Source organism: Suricata suricatta, chromosome 13, assembly GCF_006229205.1.
Source record: "Suricata suricatta isolate VVHF042 chromosome 13, meerkat_22Aug2017_6uvM2_HiC, whole genome shotgun sequence".
In the NCBI taxonomy this organism is placed as follows: Eukaryota; Metazoa; Chordata; class Mammalia; order Carnivora; family Herpestidae; genus Suricata; species Suricata suricatta.
Window position 1 is genome coordinate 79,596,968 of NC_043712.1, and position 17,428 is coordinate 79,614,395.

A 17,428-nucleotide genomic window follows, 5' to 3' on the forward strand; every position below is an offset into this window, starting at 1 on the left:
TATCATTACTATATAAACTAAGCCCAACTGAGGGCTTAGTGTAGACACCTCCTCCCCAAATCTGCACTGTTCCATTACTAGTGACCTGGAAAATTTTAGATACAGGTCAACAATTTTTTTTAAATTCTGAATTTCAGCAATGTTGAGCTCCTCTCAAAAAGACTCCATCTTTGTCTAGTAACATAAATTACTGGTAGAAATTATATGCGATCCTAACACATGAAAAGGCACCCAACATTTCCCTTTTGTGGAACTGGAAGTTGTCAGGAAATCAGAAAAGGCTACTGCATAATAACAGATATTATCCACTAGATGGTGCAGTGATGCAGAAATAAAAAAGAATGGTGTTTCGCTTCAAATATAAATTTCAAAATAAGTATCATTTAGAGGAAATTAGAAATGAACCTTAATAATTACAATAAAACCCTGCCATTATAGCGGTTATAAGAGGCAAGATAAATTTGCAAATGGAGGGTACTAAAAGTAGAACATAACACTCATTAACATTATAAAAACACAAAGGCAAACACATATTATAATACACCATCACTAACAAAGTTGCTAACTGGGCTCTGGGTGCTGTGGGATAGTCAAAGAAAATTAAGCTGTCTGGAAAGCAGAAGATAGCACTTTCTAATTGTTCATCACTGGACCTAAGTGGTACAGAGGAACATCATTTCCAGAAGACAGGTACAGGAGTTGAAGTTTCAATGCAGAAGGTGGAATCCATTCATTAGTTCATTCAACACATATTTATCAAGCCCCTCTTCCATGCCAGGCTTTGTACTGAACACTTGAGATTAAACAATGAGGGTAACAAACAAGGCCCTGCCTTCATAGAGCTCACGGGCTGATGAGAGTCACTCCGAATAAAGGAGCCAGTCAGCAACTGCAGAACTAAAGCTGACATGTGCTAGGACGGGACAGCACACAGAGGTCTAGAACTCAAGGAAGGCTTTCCTTCTCAGTGACCATGTGGAAGTAGGGTCTGCAGCTCACTGAGGAAGGACAAACGAGACCTCACAGAGGCAGGCAGGTGGGGGAGCCTGGGACTCAGGAAGGATTTTGGTCTCATCTATGAGTAAGTAAAAGTCTGAGGCAGGTCCATGGTACAGGTAGATTTGTATTTGTATATATTTGAGTCCAAATTCCTTATTTCACTGAGCGAGAAAAATGTAAGCCTAGGTTGACAGCCCCAGCAGGTTACTGGACACGGGAGGTGGGAAGAAGGAAGGAACACAGAGGCACTGATTTCACATGCAGTAATGGCTTCTAACCAGCTGAAGCCACGGGTTTAAGGCCCAGGCAGGATCCTCTTTCTACTGGGAGAAAAGATTAAAGGGAACTATACCTTCTAAGCCAGTTTCCAAAGACACCTTGCAGTACTGTTACTAAGGTGTGGGCAAGAAAAAGGGTCAGGGGAACAGACAATAACACAACACACTAAGCTCTCTCTAGCTATTCTACTTTGAAAGTAGCTGGTCATTAACCAGCTATATGACTCCAAGTTCTATGAGCATCTTGGGTGGTAATACCAATCTCCCCGTGTTGTTGTGAAGACTGAGTGAGAATTTTACATGGGAGTTTTTATAAACTCTAAAGTACCACATGGGAGGGGTGTTTCCTCTATTAAGTAAGCCACACCCTAAAAAAGGGCATTGTGGTATTAGTTTAATAAAAGATTTAAAAGATAGGTTGCATTGAACATTTAAGTATCTGTGTACCAGGCTTTGAAAACAAAGACCTAATCAACATAGGACATAGTCCCCACCCTCAAGGGATGCTTGTTTGTAGGATGTAGGAAGGCCTGGAATAGTACAGAGAACAATGACAGTAAATGCTTAAGAGCTGGGGTATCAGCCACTGACAGGAGCCCAACGTCTTCCCAAGTCTCCTGAGCCAGAGGAACACCACTGACTCTGCTGCGCCACATTTCTTCAAGACTTTGAACATGATGGCATCTTATTATAATCTTGAAGTTTTCCCTGACAGGGAAGAATGAATTGCTTGAAACTGACATAGTCAACAACACAGAAACACAATAAAACAGTAACTGTCCCAAAGCTGGAATCAAGGGAAATGAGAATATCCAAAACCCAGACAAAAGTGTTTCATCATAGAGGGACATTTCAGTTTTGGGGGCTTTCTGCATCCTAAAAAGAAAATGTGCTTTGAAGGATACTTTCTCCAATTTTTTTTTGTGCTTATGTTACTGTTTAATTTGGAGGAAGTCTATACAACTGGCCTCTGTTATCAGTCACCTTCCTGGATTGAAACCAGAAAGCAAACCAGCCCTTCAGTGCTCAGGCCCACCCCTTTCTCTCTCACTCTCCCACAGCCAAGAAGGACCTCAGACAAGAGTGTCCCCATGAGGCCACAATCTTTCACAAGTCAGCTTCCTGACATGCCTATTTCCAGATAGCAAAATGGGCGAAAAGGAGTTCTAAACCAGGCCCCAGCAAATAATTTCTTAAAGAGTCACATAGCATATACCTTAGGCTTTGGATGCAAAGGATATTACAGAAATACTTACATAACCAATTTTAAATATACCCACTTTAAAAAGAACAGGGGTACCTGAGTGGCTCAGTCAGTGAAGTGTCTGATCCGGCTCAGGTCATGATCTGGCAGTTTGTGGGTTCGAGCCCCATATCAGGCTCTCTACTGTCAGAGCGGAGCCCACTTTGGATTCTCTCTCTCTCTCTGCCCCTCTCACACTCACTCACACATTTTCCCTCTCTCTCAAAAATAAATATTTAAAAAAATAAAACATAATAAAATAGGGAGTGCCTGACTGGCTCAGTCGGTTGAGTGATCGACTTCAGCTCAGGTCATGATCTTGTGGTTGATGAGTTCGAGCCCTGCATCAGGCTCTGTGCTGACAGCTCTGAGCCTGGAGCCCGTTTTGGATTCTGTGTCTCCCTCGTTCTCTGCCCCTCCCCTGCTCACTCATGTTCTCTCTCTGTCTGAAAAATAAACAAACATTTAAAAAAAATAGTAAAAAAATTAAAAGGTGAGAACAATTCTTTGCCAGTAATACTAGCAGGAAAAAGCAAAAACCAAAAAACCAACCAACCCAACAGGCAGCTAGTTTGCAAACCCCTAGTCTAAACTCATGCAAAATTTACTAACAGCCTACTGATGTGCAGGTGTCTGTTCACCAAGAAGCGATCTATACCTGGAAGGTGCTCACCGGTATCAAGGGAAGTGCACACACTTCTTGATCATTGCTCTCCTTCACCTTGGTTTCCACTTTTATCCTCAGTATTAGGACTGTACTTAGCATCCAGTCTCTATTTGGTGATAATCCTGTTTTGTTTGCTTGTTTATTTCTTTACTTCTTTTTTTTAATTAATAAAGGGCAAGTTCTGAGTGGATATATAATCCGAAAGTTAGATCACCTCAAAGTGAACTACACTTGGTTTTGTTAGCAACAGAACGTCTCCAGTTATAATTCTGAACTTGTTCACAGTTTCCAATCACATACCACAGGGGAAGCTAGCCTAAGAGCAAAATCTGGCTTCAGATAATCCTCAAAGTAGATCATTAACTACATGTGTTAGTATTATCAACATTGTGTGAAGAAATGAATTCGACAAAGAGAAAAACCGTGGTTCCTGATCGAAAGCTGGAATGTTGTCTGTACACTCTCACAAAAAGGGCGTGTGTCACCCACAACCCAAGGCAAATGCTGCTCTATAAGAATTTTTTTTAATGTTTATTAATTTTTGAGAGAGAACACAAAGACAGAGGACCTGAAGCAGGCTCTGTGCTGACAGCAGAGAGCCCGATGCCAGGCTCAAACTCACAAACCATGAGACCATGACCTGAGCCAAAGTCACTTAACTGACTGAGCCACCCCGGCACCCTAAGAAATTTTTTAAAGAGAGGGTGTAAACACTGGAAGTTTCCATTGTTCACCCTGAAGTCTGACTTAGAATCTGGTCAGATTTCTACAGCCAGTATTTGTTGTGGCTGAGCTCAGGACCAAGAATCAACATTTCAAATAGTGTCAGCTTTAACACGCTGTTCACAGAAGCTCATCTAACTCATCAGTTCTGGGTCCTGGGCGAAGACAGCTATGCAGTGAAGGAGTAAGGAAGACAAAAAGCACCCTTGCTAGGATTCCAAGGGGAAAGTGGAAAGAAACAACATTTATATTTCAAGCCTTCCCAGCTCTTTCTACCCCTTGGGCTCTTTGCTCCAGTTTTCCCCGTCTCCTACCCCAACCGGTCCAAAGGTGAACATGTGGCACTCCATAATGTCGGCTCCACCACCTTCTAACTCCAAAATTCCCACTCTCTCTTTATCCTCAATCAAAACATTCACTACATCAATGCATATGGCCTTGGCTACATATGAAAAAAAAGCTTCCTGTTCTGCTGCACACGGAAGTGTGAGTATCTGGTAACCTAAACTTCTTGAAAATATGTGATGTTTTAAAAGATGTACTTTGATCCTGAGGCAACTTGTGATGGAATTCTGACCCTTAATAGCCAAGTTCCCAAACACAGCATGTCTAAGATGTTCTAATTCCACAACCTATGTGCTTTGTAGCCACAAGTTTTTATTGACATTAACAACAATTGTGGGGGGTTTGCAGGGGAGGGAGGGTTGATAACAGTCATTTCTAACTAGAAGCTGTGGACTTGAAGGACTCTCACACACAAGACATATTCTTAATATTTCTATAATAAATTGTGGTTTTAGCTAGTTGTTTATATGATCTACTTCCCCATAAGGCTGTCTTACTCATCTTAGAGTCTTTGAGGCCCCTTAGAGTAATAAACACAAACAAGTCATTGAAGAATAAAAACATCTCTTAAAAACATCATCACTCATGATTCCCTGGGAAAAACTTCTGTACACTTTCAACGATGTTTAAACTCCTAAAAATCAAGAGAGGACCTTTAGCTTCTCCAGCTATGTCTCTGCCCATCTAATTCTGAAAAACAGGCTGGTGGGGTTGGAAGAACCTACTGGTTTTGAGTTAGTCAACAGGATCTTGGCTCAAATTCCCTGCCTATCACACTGAGCAGTGTCACACTGGGGCAAAGTACTTAACACTTCTGAGCCTCACTTTCCTCAACTATCAAATCAGGTTTTAACACCCACCTCCAATTGGGTGGAATCAATCAGTGAGATCTGCACCAAAGGTCTAACACCTTTGCTTCCTTCCCTCACTTCACTAGAGGAAAGTTAAAAGTCCTACAGCACAGAGCAAAACCCCTCGTAATTAGGCATTTTTCACAAACATCAGTTTTGCTGAACACTTGGGAACTGAGCAGAGTAAGCCTGCCCCCAATACACTCACAGTTGAAGAAATAAAGGACACAGAGCTGTTCTGCAAGGTCTACTAATACATATTTTAGATTTGTTGGGTTTTTTGTTGTGGTTTTCAGATTTGTTGGTCCAATAATGGAAAGTTGCTATTTCAGTCTCCAAGCCACCTACAAGGTGCTTTCTTTGCAGGGCTGAGAATATGGTGAGAAGAGGGAGAGAATACACACCCATGTGGATCACACTTAGTCCTCTAGGACTGACCTCCATTGTCTTCCTTCTGCTTTCCTTCAGGGACTGAGCAACAATGTGCCGATGTCCGGGCTAGGAAAGCAAGCTCCAGACCTGCCCTGGAGAACCCGTAATCAACCCCCAGCTCGGACACTGATACCCCTCCCAACAATAGGCAGAACACAGGCCCCCCCAAAAAACAGCCTGCCGTTCTGAAACACACACACGCTGAAGTTTAGAGCTAACTGAGGGCTTTTTTTTTTTTTTGCAAGTCATTGTTTCCAAGCATTTGTTTTGATCAAGCTCATCACAATTAAAAAGCTTATGTTTGCTTCTTATGAAGATAATGGACTATCCATGTAGCAGACTACACAAATAGAGCCAATATACCCAGGTTGAAGCAGATGAAAGAGACCCAGTTTCTGTGCTACTTCACTGCATAAATCATTATCCCAAATATAAAGCCAAAAGAACAAGTCTGGTAACTGTCGGGAGTGATAGGTTACTGCTGTTTTCTCAGGACAGCTCACAGCTGGGATATAATCCAGTCAGGTCAGCATTTATATTTAATCATCCAATCATACTTAAAGACCACTTAGAACAACAATGCAGTTGTTACTTGGAGCTTAGAACTAAGCCCAGTGAGCTTTCTGACCCGCAGTGACGTGTGTACTCTCCTTTGCTTCAGTTCTATTAATAGGTGAGAGATAGTCTTTGAGGCAGCGCATACTGACTGCAAATATTTTGTGGTAATAAATAGCAAGAGCATTGGCAATTTGTTTCCTGGACAAAGTAAATCATAAACATGATACTCAGAAATCTAGCAATGCCTGAAATAATTTTAGTTTTAATCCAGTTCTGTTTCTCCACATTTTACAGAAGAAAGGCTCACAGAGAAGTTTATCTTTAAAAAGTGGATGACTAAAATTCCTGAATGTGAGGAGGTTTCAGGATGGAGGAGAGTGATGTGTGATTTCAGCTGCCTTTCGTAACTCCCTAATTTTTGTGGAAAATCAGTTCATGCCAGAACTTGACTTACTTAAAAAAAAAAAAATCTAAGGGCCATTGTCAAATAAAAATAAAGGTTGTACTTTCCAAAATACACAAAGCAGCACTACACAATCTTTCCTGAGGCTGTTACACTACTACCTTAAATACTTATAGACACCGGATCAGAATACATATATATTTAAAACTAATCATTTTTGTTAAAGGAGTGAATTAGGTCAGTGCCCTTAAGAAGCTCCCCATCAGCTCTCTTTTCCACTCTCCAAACAGTGGAACCCTTTGTCCATTGTATTAACCACTGTAAACTGTTTGGACATCCATTGTCAGCCCCGGCTGATCGTGTAAGTCTGGCTAAAGAGAGAAAATGGGATTCTGTCAATAGATTTCTAACACAATCAAATTTACGCAAGCTTCGCAAAGACCCAGCTCACTCTAACTGCTACACCAAGGGCTGAAATGAAGTTACTGCTCACGCTGATCTTGGCACTTAGAATATTTGCATTCCTGTCGCTTCAATTTCTCTGCAAGGGGCCTTCAGAAGTAGCACTATAGATATAAGCCTAAAATAAAATGTTAATCAATAAATCACTTGGCCAACTCACCTCAAAGCAATAATAGTAAGGTCCCTAGGAAGTAAAAGTTTGATTTAGTTGATTCGAGATGTTGAAATGTCTTAAGAGCAATACACTATAACTCACATTTCATAATATAAGCTACATAAAGGACAGTCACCATTGCCAAGGACAGTCACTCATGTCTGCATGAGATTTGAGGTACCAAATAGGATAAAAGTCTAATCTCTTTCCATTTCATTTGTCAAAAGATAAAGAAAGTTAAAGACAGAAATAGGGAACATCCTTTTTAGCCCACCTGTCAATAAGATTTACACATCGCCTGTTACTTTATTAAAAACTAACAAATCAGAATGACTTCAAAAAGAAAACACTCATTAAGCTTCATAAAGGATACATCAAAGGAGCTGTTCCTAGAATTAAATCACCCTTCAGTTTCTGCATTAATTGGTAGGCTTGCAAGTTATAATTTCTCAAGCTTACTCATAGAGAAGTACCTAGAATCACAGATTAGGAGCTGAAGAAGCTGAAGCCCTTCAGAGAAACACTTATGTGACAGGTGGGTCTTACAGGAGCATCCATGCTCCAACAGGCGACTATAAAGTCAAAAGATGGATTCGGAACGTGCATTTCAGAAAGCAGTCTTATGACTGCTTGTGCATCCTGCTCTTCTATAATCATGAGGACACTAAGTTACACCCACTGCCACTTAGCCTGCCAGTGCAACCCCAGGGAGCATCTATCCCATTTCTCGTTGGCTGGCACTCATCTTCCCTGACTCCCAGAGGCCAGAAACCCCAACCCTCTTGCCAACAGGGTACACTTGTTTAAGGTCTGGAAGGAGAAAGGAAAGCAGATGCCCAGAAGTGGCAGGCAAAACTGGACTTCCCAGACTGGACTTTGCAACTATCGTTAGATTCCCGACCATTTGGGTCACCTCTGGGCTGCAGAGGCAGAGAAGGTGGAAGGGTGTTTCCCAGGTCCTGGCTCTGTGCCTCAGCAGCTTCTCACTTTCGGGGCAGGTGGGACACAAATATGAAAGCCACTGGGGGCCCCTGATTTTCATTCCTCCAATCTCTTGTCTTGTAGGCACTAATTCTCTCCATTAAATTCTTTTCTCCGTTAAATAGCCAAAATGATACCTGTTTTCCTCACGACCCCCGGCTGAGCAGGTACACAGTGCCCATTGTACAGCTGAGAAAACCAAACAAGGAAAAAGTAAATTGCCTGAGGTAGAGCAAGCAAGCAGCAGGACAAAGGAATTCAAACCTACTAGGTCTGCCCAACTTCAGAGTTACAGAATGAAGGTCAAACATATCCCCAAAGCAGGACCCAGCAATTCTACTCCTAGGAATTTAAACAAGAGAAATGAGTGCACAAGGCCACAAAGCAACGTGGAGATGATTTCCACAGCAGCTTCACTCATAATAGAGAGAAACAGACAGAGACAACAGCCTAAATATCCATCCACAGAGGAATGGATCAACAAACTGGTAAATTCATGTAAATGGAATATTACTCAGCAGCAAACAAGAACTACTGAATCACATAACACAGATGAATCTCGTGGAGGTTATAATGAAGAAAAGAAGCCAGATACAAAATGTTGACTTCATTTATACAGATCCTCAAGGTCAAGCAAAACTACCCCATAGTGAGAGAAGTCAGAAGAGAAGTTCCCTTGGGGGTGGGGTGGTAACCATAGGAAGAAGTAGCAAAAGAGATCCTTCTAGAGTGATGGGAAGTCCTGTGTTTTGATCTAGGTGGTAATCACACATTCATGTAAGAGTCCATCCAGTTCTGGAACCAGATAGTGGTGGTGGATGTACAATACTGTGAAATGCCACTAGACTGTACACTTTAAAATGTTTAAAATGGTGAGTCTTGTGTTACATGGTCAACACAAACACAAACAAAAAACATATTTATTAAGCTGTCTACTTGGAGATGGGTGTATTTTACTGTGTGTAAATTATTCTTCAATAAAATGCCAGAAAAAGAACAATTTATTATAAAAGAAGCTTCATTATGAGAAAGCAAGCTGTAAGGAGACCCCGGATGCCAGTTTCTCTGGGAAAATTTTTCTCACTTTCAGGCACATTATTTTAACCTCAGTTCTTTATTAAACTGAGTCCACCTTTCCTGCCTCTTCCTGACTCCTGCCTTAACTGTGCACTTAAGCAGTATAAGTAGACTAAATACTTCTCCCAGACCTTTGCCTAAAACTCAGATTTGGGTCTGCTAGAAAGAAGGGCACCGGTATTCAAGATGAACTTGGTGCCTCTTCATTTCATGGTGTCGCCACTTGCCTGTTTTTAGACTCTAACAATAACACCAATGTTTCCAGTTCCATTTCTGGAAAATCTCAATGGGTGTCTAAGATGCCACAAATCTTTCTCACCTCTTAAAACTCACCTAGACACTAAACAGACCAGCCCAAAGCAGGCGAAGTGCTCTGCCTGAAATGATGCTCAAAGTTGAGTGACAGTGAGTGATTTTAGTCAGTCATTTTACTAACGTTAGTAAGTGAACAAAGAGGTCCTGCGACGGCACCCAGGAGGCTCATCTCCAGCGGTTTACGAAGAACAAACCAGAACGAGCTCCCAGCTGCAGGCCCGCATACTCTCCACACCCCTGCTGCAGGTGGTGTGGCCCCTGTAAGAGAAGTCCACAGGACGTGAAGGGGGTCGGGGAGACTCCCAGTACGTAGCACTTACTGGGAAGAATGGAGGGGAAGAGGAAAGAGAAAGAATGATTCTTAAGAAGTGACACAAGATGACTGCAGATACCAGCTTGGCCGGCAGAGCAAGGAAGAGAATACAGCACTCTGTGGTGGTGCATTATTTAATGCCGCAACTGAATAATAGATCTTTCCAGCACTTCTTGAGCAGAGCAGTTACTGTCACTCTTGAGTTCTCAGTTTGTGTTTTAGAAAAATACCTTCCAGAGAAAATCCACTGAACCTTTTCTTACAAGAAAAAACCAAACAAACACAAGGTTTTTAAAGAGCGTGGAAGCACTTTAAGATGACAAGAACCAATAGAAGTTACTTAGAATGTTCTCTAGGCTTTATACTCAACTACTGCGAAGACTTCAGAGACCTTCAAATCTAATTACTCATTTCCCTTTAGAGAAACTAAATTTACGAGACTTAGCTGAAGTCACCCAACTAATTAATAGTACAGCTTAAACACCACTACAGAAAAGGTCAGTATATAACTCAACAGGTCCTTTTCTGACTACAAACTATCATCCATTCACTATATAAATGTCAGGAATCCACTCTCTGTATTCCCAGTGAGTCTTCAATTCTTACTAGTTTATGCAACAAAAGCATTCCCCAGATCCAGTCAGTTGGATGTGCTAAACTTAGTGCATATGTCTGGTGCTCATCAGTTTCTGGGGTTCCTCAGATGACTCGGACCAAGGAAGGGTTCTTGGCAGACGGGAAGTGACCAGCATGTAGCAGACATGATAAGGGCTCTAATAAATACTGGTATGTGCACACCAACCAATCACAGGCGAAAGGAAATTGATTCAGCCTGAGAGCAGAAGGGTAGGGAGGAACCAGGCTTCTAAAAATGAGCTCACAGGGAAGTTCCAATCTAAATGAGTTATTCTTTTCAAAAACAGAAATGGTTAGTTTTGCTCATTAATTTCCTCAAATAATTTCATTCTGCTTTTGCCAGATATATTTGTGAACAGGGGCTGGTTACCTCTCACAGCATACACTGCTCTCCTTCCCAACACAGCCCCCGGGTCTTAGGTGTGCTCCACTACATACGGCACAAAAGAAACCCCACAACCTAGAACTTGGAACACTTCCTTTACTTCTGTGATAATAAATGGCTCTCAACAAAGCCATATTTGGAACATTATTTCCTCCTGAGAGGAACAAAGGTCTTAGAAGCTACAAGTGCTAGGGGCACCTGGGTGGCTCAGTCAGTTAAGTGTCTGACTCTTGATTCCGGCTCAGGTTATGATCTCACAAATTAATGAGATTGAACCCAGCCATCAGGCTCCACGCTGATAGCCAGGAGCCTGATTGGGATTCTCTCTCTCTCCCTCTCTGCTCCTCCCCTGCAATAAATAAATAAATAAGTAAACCTTTTTTAAAAGTTACAAGTCCTAGTGAACTTCTTTTATTAGAAAACAGTATTTCCTCTGTTCAGCTTCAATTCAAATGGCAAACTCTAGAGTATCTGTAGTGTTCTCTCATTTCTACCAAAGGCTTTCTTTAATACAATGGCAAAGATATAGCTGGACTTTAATCATTCTCTGTTAATTACAGCCTAGTAACTGTTACCTACCAGGAACTATCCCCATAATTCTCTTACAATGTATCATATATCTTCCTCCAAATGCCTTTGACTTGTCACTAATTATAAATATATAACTATACATTTAGTCTCATATAGGGTGTCTATCAGATGAGGCATATTATAATTAAGGTTTCAGAAGATGATGTCACCTTTTTCTTGTGAACATAATGTATATATTTTATATGGCTGATTAAAGTTTACAATAGAAAATGATAATTGCCCCACTAATTAATTTTAGAGTCCGACTTTACATATGCAGAAGTAAAATTTAGAAAACATTTGCATTCAAGGATGTGACATGAGATCTTTGTCATGATTAATGGTGTAATTTGAAATTTGTCAGTTCAGCTTCCTAAAACACAAATACTTTGGGCACCTGGGAGGCTCAGTTGGTTGAGTGGCTGACTCTTGGTTTTGGCTCAGGTCATGATCTTACGGTTTAAGAGTTCAAGCCCCGTGCTGGACTCCGTACCATATCTTTCTCTCTCTTTCTTCCCCTCTCTCCCCTTCTCCCTCTCAAAATAAACAAATAAACTTTAAAACATATATATTTTATTCACAAAAGATCTGTTAAGTGTATGCTTTCACCACTACTAGTATTCCTGCCACCCCCAGATTTCTCCCACACACGTCAGGGAAAGAGAAACATAATCAGAAAGACTATACATGACTATTCTAATTAGGCTAAAAATTAGTCTGAAAGTTAAAGTAAACATTATTATAAAAATGTATATTGCTATGGTCTAAAATGTATAAGGTGCAGGTGTGGATGCCTGGCTGTCTCGGTCAGTAGAGCATATGACTCTTAATCTTGGGGTCAGGAGTTTGAGCCCCACGTTGTAGAGGGCTGGGAAGAGTTTAATGAAAAATGTAAAGGTATATAAGTGATTAAGAAAGGCTACATTATATTTTTAAGGTTAAAGACCTGATTTAACTGTAATCTTCTGGCAGAGGCATTAAACAAATATCTGCATGGATTTAAAATGACTGAAGTACAAGTCACTAACTGAAGGCTTAGAATTTCACATAAAAGGTGTGCATGCACACACACAATTAAGGATTTTGGTGACTGCAACAAAGTGTTTTCTATTCTGGTTTTATTTACCTACTATTACCATGAACTTTAATTGCTCCTTTCTCTAGGTGAAGGCAGGGTTACTTTTTTTTATTTTTCTTATAAACCTCAAGACTTCCATTCCTACTACAATCCTTGTTAAAGCCCATTTTACAGACCAACATAAACTACATTTTTAAAAAATTAAGTGCGGTTAGGGGCACCTGGTTGGCTCAGTCGCTAAAGCGTGCAACTCTTGATCTCGGGGGTTGTGAGTTTGAGCACCATGTGGAGTGTAGAGATTACTTTAAAAGATAAAATCTTAAAAAAAAAAAAACAAACACTAAATGCATTTACATGTGAGGCTATTTTGTCCCCTACTTTCTTCACTGCTAGAGCAATAGAAGCAAAATCCACTGCAGAGCAGATGGTACCCTCCAGTAGCACCTAAGGATTTCCTCCATCTTCAGTCCATCCTGCCCAAAAGTCACACCACAGACCTTTAAATCTGCAGAGTGGCTTGTGGGAAGAGGAGAGAGGAATGAGAATTAAGCAAGACATCAAACAGTTCACAAATGCACTGTCCGCAATAAAAGATAAGAGCAAGATGCACATATTAAGACATAAAAACCCGTCAAATTCAACTTTCCTGGCTTTTCCAGGCCTTTCTGTGTCTGACATTCCTGAAAGTGTAGTCAAGGTGTACTCAACCCTCCATAACTAAATGTCACACTCATATTTTAAGTGGTATTTCCCAAGACTCAGATTTCAAGGGCTATGTTCACAATTTTTGCCTTATTCTCATACCACTCATCCCAAGAATTTATTTTTCTTACATCAGACTTGTTGCTTTACTTAATACTTATTTTTACCTCATTCTTTTTCTATAAATTTCTTAAGTTTATATGAGAGACACAGAGATTGCATAAGTGAGGGAGGGCCAGAGAAGAGAGGGAGACAGAGAATCCCAAACAGGCTCTGCACTGCGAGCTTGGAGCCTGATGTGGGGCTTGAACTCCTGAAACTGTGAGACCATGACCTGACCCGAAACCAAGAGTCAGACGCTTACCCAACGAAGCCACCCAGGCGCCGCTTTGCCTCATTCTAAATAAACAATCTGTCCATGAAATAAGTGAGTTTGGTAACTGGCTGTAGAGTTTTTATCTTAAAGTACAACATCCATGCAGAGTCATTGAAAAATAGTGTGGCGCCTGTAAGTCTGTCTGTGTAGCACACTTTAGAAAACACTGTTTGGGGAAGAGCAAAACAGGACAGAAAGAGTGCTTAATTAACATATCAGGTATTTTTCACCACAACAGTCTAGTCTCCCTTCTAAGCTCCCGGTTACCAAGGCTGATGAAGCCTTGAATGCAGGGCCGGCTAGGTGAGAAAGGCCTTACACCCCTTAAAGCCAGAAAGAAACTGTCAGCATTGTGGGAAGGCCTAGGCAGGGCTGCCCGGGCTCTAGAAGTAAGAAGGCAAGTGTATTTCCTAATGAAGCTGCAAAACGGAGCGCAGACACTTTCCAATTCCAGAGTCTTGAGCAATAATGTAGGCGGCGTCCATGCTTCGCCAACTGTATTTCCCAGGCACCCCTCAAACCTGGAACTAGCTATTGCCACTACTTCATGTTAGGACTGAGTGCCTGAAAACTTTTTTCCATGGCTGATACACGGTCTCTAAGAAAAACTTTCTTAATGATACCACCACCTTAGACCCTCATAAATTTGGTAGTTATACGGGCTTCTGCCAGCAAGGGTCGCGGTAAAAATTCCCGTGGGGTGAACTAGGCCCTAAAATACTTTTAGGGAAGATTTCTTTTTTAACCTCAAAAAGCTCACATAAACTTTGAAGTTTTTAACCCACTTAAGTAGGTGTTAAATCTGATCTGAGTCTGTTTCTGACCCCGATCCTTGGATTTAGGATCAAGAAACTAACTCAGTAAAATATCTGAGATAATCCTTCTCCTCCACCATCTCTAGCCCCTCCCCCACATCGCCACATAATACTACACCCAAATCACCTTCAATGGAAAATGCCTTTCAACAGCAAGGCTGGCTAGTCCCAGGCCATCTGGCCAGCAATTGTTGGCCCCCTGATTACTACTCAGAATCTAATCAATGAGGCATTCTACAGGGAGTCTGCGCTCAACCTAGATAAATTAATCTGTAGCCACAACTCCTAAATGGGATTTGCGTTAGGGATTAGGCAAGGAATTCCCCGATGGCTCATATTCTTGGTGGAAGTATGCTGAAAGTTTCAGCAGTGATTACTAACCCTTCCCCTTAATTCCACCCCCGCCACCCACACCTCTGGCCACTCCTGGACCAAATCTGCATGACTTTTTAAACTATAGAACTTACTACAGCCAGAGGAAAGTGGCTCTGCCTAGTTTCAAGAATTTTACGTCTCTTAAAAAGAATACCTTCAGAAGAGAAACCCTTTCTAAACTGAAGATGATTTTTTTCATCTCCCTTGCATTCCCAGGCACTTCTGCAAAAGATAAATGGCTGGCTGTAACCTTTTGTCGATGTACAAAGAATCAGATCAAAAGTTAGACAAATGGAGACAGAAGTCCTTGTAAATGGAATTCCCCAGGGGGGCAATGTTAAAATTCACTGGGTTTAAGCCTTTGAGAGCCTCAAAACACAGTAATACGCCCTGTGTAGGGCGTGGGGTGGTGTTTACTGGGAAACTGATTCACTTCCTTGTAGGGAAAATCAAGTCACTAATACCGTAGAGATTTCTAGGACTTTTTTTCCCCAAGGTCTCTGACTGGCATTCAAGGCCTTTCAAGAGTGTGAGCAACTCTTTTCTCTTTTCCCTCAGCTCCCACTTAGACACCTACGTGGTACCTCCTAACTGTACTTCTAGATCCTACCTCCCAGGACGCAGCACTTGGAGTTCTCAGCACCTGTCTTGGTTCATATTACTAGCTACGGCTTACCTGGCACCCACCTCATGCCCGGCACCTTGTATCATTTCATGCAGTCCTCACTCAACCCTAGAGGTGGGTGTGTTACTAGCCCCCTCTTCATTACTGGCTGACGCTGTGGACTATCTGTTCCAATGTGGCCCTTTCTTCCCAAAAAAGAACCCCTAAAGCGAGTGCGTATACGGCAATCCCACCCTTTGAGTATGTCTGTACTCAAAGTGTGCACCTGTATGCCACCCCGCCCCCCACAGCAGAGTCCACACTTTCAGACGTAACAGACTCTCCAGGACAGAAACTGAGTACTGCTCGTCTTGCACGCCTCTCAGAGACCGCCAAGCAGGTGCTCGCTATTAGCTGCACCGTCATGAAAAAGTGACAGCAGCCACTGCAGGGAAAGAAATCCCCCTTCGTCTGCCTCTGGGAGCAGCTCTGAAAGAGCTCAAGAAACACCTCTAAAGCCACTGCTGCCTGAGTGAAACAGCTCTTCTCTCTCATCTCCCAGAGAGGGGGCGCTACAGCGGCCCGTCAGGGTTTCTAATTGGAGTATTTCTCATCGTTCTTAATTATCTGCATGAGTCGCCAACAGGACAGTGCAACAGAGCCCGCTCTTACCACGTGTAGTCCCCACGCTGAAGTGAAGCTGTCCATGAAAATTTACTGAAGAGTCAAGTTCCATTCTCAGGCAGGAGATGAAATGCTACAAACGCTGCTACTCCTACTAACTCCTCACTTTGAGCATGTCCATCCCAGCTGTGGGTGATGCTAACCCCCCCCCACACACACCTCACAGTCTCCCCCAGGAACGATTCTGCACAGCAGGACTGGTTCCCTCGAGAGGATTATCAGCACGCCCAGCACAGACCACCAGAGGATCTGAGGCCCAGCGCCTCCCGCCCCTCCTCAAGGATCCCCCAAGCAGAGGGAGGGAGGGTGGAGTCACAGGACAGTTTCTACCACCGGGTGAGTCTCCGCTGGGAACTGCAGGGAAACCACAACCATTATTACTCAGGCCAGACAGCTGCCAGGGAAGCGGCGCTGCCTCGAACTTCAACTAAAATAGAGGTGGGAGGTTGTATTCCATCACTAAGCCCTGGAGTACTCGCTCCAAGTTCGTCCACATTGCAAGAATGTTAAACCCCTGCAGTCAAAACCCTGATGATGTATAACTTAAACTACTGTGTAGAAGCGGAAACCTGACAAATGAAGACGTAAAAGCAAAGGAATGGTGACAGGTAAGATAATACCAGAGTAGAAAGCATTCATCAGCCCCTTGTTGTGGCTTTCTCCAAAACCCCATCGCCATTGCCTACTGAAAACAACTTTTACTTGTGTTACCGCGGCAGCAGCTGATGAGAAAGGAAAATGAGGCTTCTGGTCTCCAAAGAGTTGTCAAGTTCATCTCACACGCACATGCCTGTAAGTTTGCAGCAAGTAGATGTGGTAGGAAACAGAGAAGGAAGACACAAAGGCATACAGCAGGGTACACAACCGGCAGGACGAGACTCCCTTAAGGTAGCAGAGATCCAGGACAGAGTTCAGGACCGTGTCCCCTACCCTTCCAGACGACTTGAGAGACGAGAGAAAAGGGACAAGGAGCCCTGGAAGCCATGAGCCCCCACCCAGTCGGATGAACTCTACCCGTGCCCCCGGCCCCACTTTCAGGTGGGAGAGTCGCCGCTGCCCACTGCACAACAGGAAGCCCACCACACGCTCCCATGCTCATCCCCGGAGTCGTCTCCCAACCGAGCCGACTCGAGAGGGAACTTACATGGAGCCAACCTGACAGCTCCCGCCGGGGCGGAAGCCCGCGGTCCCCTCGCACCGGCATCTCGGGCGCAAATCCCGCCTGGGCTCCGCTCCTCCGCGTTGTCCGCACGGCCGACCGGCCCTCGGACCCGAAACCCGGGCTGCGGGAGGGCCGGCCCGCGGGGCCCACCCCTTTGTCCCTCCTCCCGCCGTCCGCCGCCCGCCCCCCGCCGGAGAGCCGCGCCTCCGCGCCGACGGCCGGACCCGGGAAACTCTCAAA

General features: G+C 43.1%; 1 protein-coding gene across 5 annotated transcripts in view; it reads right to left on the reverse strand.

Moving 5' to 3' along the window:
- TJP2 (tight junction protein 2) overlaps positions 1-17,428 on the reverse strand; it is an 89,609-nt gene that overhangs the window by 55,146 nt on the left and 17,035 nt on the right. For 3 of the 5 annotated variants that reach the window (XM_029920048.1, XM_029920047.1, XM_029920043.1), the window contains exon 1: positions 17,171-17,334. The exons of 1 other annotated variant lie outside the window; for it this stretch is intronic. In XM_029920048.1, coding sequence (XP_029775908.1) covers positions 17,171-17,230 — 60 coding nt within the window. In that variant the 5' untranslated portion in view covers positions 17,231-17,334. Of the gene's footprint in view, positions 1-16,014; positions 16,132-17,170; positions 17,335-17,428 lie in introns of those variants that run through there. One more of the 5 variants, XM_029920044.1, reaches the window with a different exon arrangement.